The sequence below is a fragment of the Sceloporus undulatus genome, unplaced genomic scaffold (genome assembly GCF_019175285.1).
Source record: "Sceloporus undulatus isolate JIND9_A2432 ecotype Alabama unplaced genomic scaffold, SceUnd_v1.1 scaffold_3562, whole genome shotgun sequence".
NCBI lineage: Eukaryota > Metazoa > Chordata > Lepidosauria > Squamata > Phrynosomatidae > Sceloporus > Sceloporus undulatus.
In genome coordinates, this window is record NW_024806482.1 from 1 (window position 1) to 4,007 (window position 4,007).

At 35.7% G+C, this 4,007-nt stretch overlaps 1 protein-coding gene across 1 annotated transcript; it reads left to right on the forward strand.

Annotated features, from left to right (window-relative positions):
* The first annotated feature begins 9 nt into the window (after positions 1-9).
* LOC121918061 lies at positions 10-3,737 on the forward strand. The gene is made up of 2 exons (XM_042444169.1): positions 10-828; positions 1,206-3,737. The coding sequence occupies exons 1-2, from the start codon at positions 601-603 to the stop codon at positions 1,638-1,640; spliced, it is 663 nt and encodes a 220-aa protein (XP_042300103.1). The 5' UTR covers positions 10-600; the 3' UTR covers positions 1,641-3,737.
* The last annotated feature ends 270 nt before the right edge of the window (positions 3,738-4,007 follow it).

The window sequence follows — 4,007 nt, forward strand, 5'->3', positions numbered from 1 at the left end:
AGCCAGAGGCGGCGAGGGACGGGAGAGGAGCGGCTGGAGGCCTTAAAAACGCCTCTAATCTCTTACTTTCTCCCCGTCCATCTGGCGCAGTCCAAGAAGGGTACTGGGCGTTTGGAATAGGGGGCCGCCCGGCTCTACATTCCTCTATTGTGGCAAACCGGACTAACAGCTTCGGAGTCTCTACTCCAGAAAAGGGGGGTGGCTTGTGGGCCTGAGGGGGACCTATTGTTTCTCTTCCTTCCTAAGCCTCTCAAGGGAGGTAAGGACTGTGAGAGGAAAGAAGGTTGCAGGGCAGCTGTTGCCATTATAGACTGCTACTAGCGGTAGCCTAATAACCCTTTCTTTTTTTAACATCGACAGCTAATTTACTTGGATTCATAGTACTAACCAGTGGTATGGTCCAATAAGTACCGGACACAGAGTATGCTCTTTTGTATATAAAGAAGGACACACAAGTAATGTTCATGGTTGACATAGAAATTTAAACTTGTGAATATAATTCTGTTTTTGTTTTTTCTTTGCTGGATTTATAAAAAGAAGTAGAGAGAAGGGTCTGTAAAAATATAATTAAAGGTCCATGATAGAATAGTCCTGGTGCAAATGGCGGCAGGTATTAGATCCAAAACACAGACACAATTGCAGGCACCAACGCAAACCAGAGTTGTCTTCAATTCTAGGAGGGGCTCATTAGAGACATCTGAAAAGCCAAATATAGCTATGACAATTCTGAAAGAATTAAGGGACTTTAAAGTACAGATTAGACAAGAACGTAAAGATACAAGAGAGGAAATAAAACTGGAAATTGGGGAGCTGTCGAAAAAGATAGATGAGATGAATAAGGATGTAACGGGGCTAAGAGCAGAAGTAGAAGAAGTCATAGTTAGAACTAAAGAACTGGGCAGGAAAACAGAAAGGATAGAAAAAGAAAGAGAAATAGACAAAATATTTTGATTCAGGAAATTAGATATAGGGACAGAAGTGTGAAAATCAGAGGACTTTCTGAAAAGGAAAAGGAAAATCTTATTTTACGGATACTTCCAGATCTAGCTATTTATTTGGACATACCGGATGAGACTTTAGATTTACAGATCGAAAAAGCATTTAGGATTAACTCATCCTTTGCGAAGGAAAGGAACCTGCCTAGAGATATTGTTTTATGTTTCACTAACTCAAGAATACGTGAGAAATTATGTCAGTTAAGCTACGAAGAAAGAATAGTTATAGACGATAAAGAGTTAGAGGTATTCAGAGACATACCAGCTAATATCCTGAAAAAAAGGCAGGAATATAGATTCCTAACCCAATTACTGCAAAGATTGAATATTAGGTATAGATGGGAGAGAATAGAAGGTATCTCACTGACTTATGGTCAAAAAAGATACAGAATTAACTCAATAGAAAAAGCAAAAGACATATACAAGAAATTGATAGCTAGAAAAAAGAAAGAGGAAGAGAAGGAAGCTAAAGAAAAAAAGAAAGATAAGGAGAAAAGAAGTGTTGAATCAGTCTTCTCAGAAGAAAGCCATATTCAAGAAACCAAGGGAGATAAGGAATTAGACGTGCAAGAAGTTTCGTTAATTGACTTAGACCCATCGGTGCAGGACATTAGTAGGGACTCAAATTCTGAAGAACTGTACTGATTAGTTAAGATTGTCGGCCGACACAGAAAATTTCTTAATTATGACATTAAAAATTTGTTCTCTCAACGTGAGAGGATTAAACGAGGATCACAGGAGGAAAGAGATCTTCCATTATTTGGAAAAAAATTACTGACATAATTTGTTTGCAAGAAACAAAGATTAGAAACAACGAAATAAAATTCTTGAGAAACCCCAAATTAGGATGTCTGTATTACTCATCTGATGAAAATAAGCGAAGAAGAGGGGTTGCCATTTACATAAATAGAAAATATGACTCAAAATTAATTGTTAAGGATACTGAAGGAAGATTTGTAGCGGTGGGTAATGAAAAAATCAAAATTGTATGCATTTATGGACCACTGGAAAGAAAAGATACATTCTTTCTCAATTTAAACAGGGAACTGTCTGAATGTAATACTGACAACTTAATATTAGTAGGAGACTTTAATGGGGTTTTAAAACCCAAAAGGGATAGGGAATCTAAAAAGAAAATACAAAACAATCAAGGTAAACTCTCTAGCACATTTTTTTGAGTTGCTAGAGGAACATGAATTAACGGATGTGTGGACACATCTTTACAAGGGGGAAAAGGGATACACGTTCTATTCTGAGACACATAACTCACTATCCCGTTTGGATATGTTTTTATAGCTAAAAAACTGACAACAAGACTCAAAAGGATGGAAATAGCGCCTAGACTTTTATCTGATCATAGTCTGATAGAATTAACAATAGATGTTGGTTGTAGGAGAATGGGAGGAACATGGAAACTAAATGAGAACCTGATCAAAGACATTAAATTTGTTGAAAGTATGAAAGAGGAAATGAAACAATTTTTTAAGGAAAACAACACAAATGGAATGAAAAGTAAGACGGTATGGGATACCTTCAAGTCAGTGATAAGAGGGATATTAATTAAAAGGGGATCAGAAATTAAGAGACAGAAAGATGAAAAAGTTTAAAAAGACACGCAGAAATTAAAAATATTAGAGGAGAAAATGAGAATACGTAAGAATAGCAATAATCTGAAAAATCAATATGTAGCACTAAAAAATAGAATACAGCAGCTAAATACGGAAGAGATCGCAGCAAAGTTAATGAGAACCAAACAACAATACTTTGAAGGAGCTAACAAATCGGGACGATGGTTAGCGTATAAATTAAAAAAAGAAACTGAAAAAAGGACGATTAATGAAATTAAGATAGGCCAAAAGATAATAACTCAACAGGAAGAGATAATAAAAGCATTTCAAGAGTATTTCACAAACATATTTAAAGAAAACAAGAATAATAAGGATGAGGAATTTGATGAAAAATTAAGTAGCTATCTTAATAAAAAGAACATAATACAACTGACAAAGGAACAAATTGAGGAGTTGGAAAAACCGATACAGGAGGAGGAAATACTGAAAGGAATAAAGGCTTTGAAAGAAGGGAAAGCACCTGGGCAGACGGCTTCACGGCAGCCTTTTATAAAACATTTGCAAGAGAGATTAGCAGGGAATTAGAGAAAGTATTCAATAACATAGCAGAAGATGGGGTACCCAACACATGGAACCTGGCAAATGTGACTTTGATTCCTAAGGAGGGTAAAGAAGATAATACTGAGCTCGCTAGCTACAGACCCATTGCACTTTTAAATATAGACTCCAAAATTTACACAGGAATTCTGGCAAATAGGTTGAAAAATGTATTGAAAGACACTATACATGCAGACCAAAATGGATTCGTGCCAGGGAGGCATGTAAGATCTAACATGCCTATCATTTTGAATATAATAGAGCACTATACAACACATAATGATAAGAAATTGGCATTGATGCTGGTAGACGCCGAGAAGGCGTTTGACAATTTGCGATGGAAATTTACGTTTGAAGTCATGAAAAGAATGGAGTTTGGATGTAGATGGTTATCAAATATTGCCCAATTATATGATGACCAAAAAATTCAAGTATTAATAAATGGACAAAAGACAAACTACATCAAGGTAGAGAAGAGCACAAAACAAGGTTGCCCTCTATCACCACTGCTCTTTATTATGGCTTTAGAAATTTTAGAGCAAATAAAACAATTACAGGAGCAAAGGTAAAGGGTATCAAATATAAACTTTGGGCATATGCTGATGATATGTTACTAATACTAGAAGACCCAACTAAATGTGTTGATCGCGTTCTAGGGGAAATGAATGAATTTGGTCTCTTCTCAGGATTTAAGATAAACAAAAGCAAGACCATATTGATTACAAAGAAGATGAGAATAGAAGAGGAAAAAAAATGACAATAATATCAGGAATTGAAGTTAAGAAAAAGGCAAAGTACCTGGGTATATGGCTATCAAATAAAAACATAGAGCTATTTGAAAATAATT

Excerpts from the sequence above, each read along its gene's own strand:
- LOC121918061 (XM_042444169.1), top strand. The coding sequence starts at position 601 with ATGGCGGCAGGTATTAGATCCAAAACACAGACACAATTGCAGGCACCA. Across the intron at positions 829-1,205 it reads AGCTGTCGAAAAAGATAGAT|GAAGAAAGAATAGTTATAGA; the intron begins GAGATGAATAAG and ends CAGTTAAGCTAC.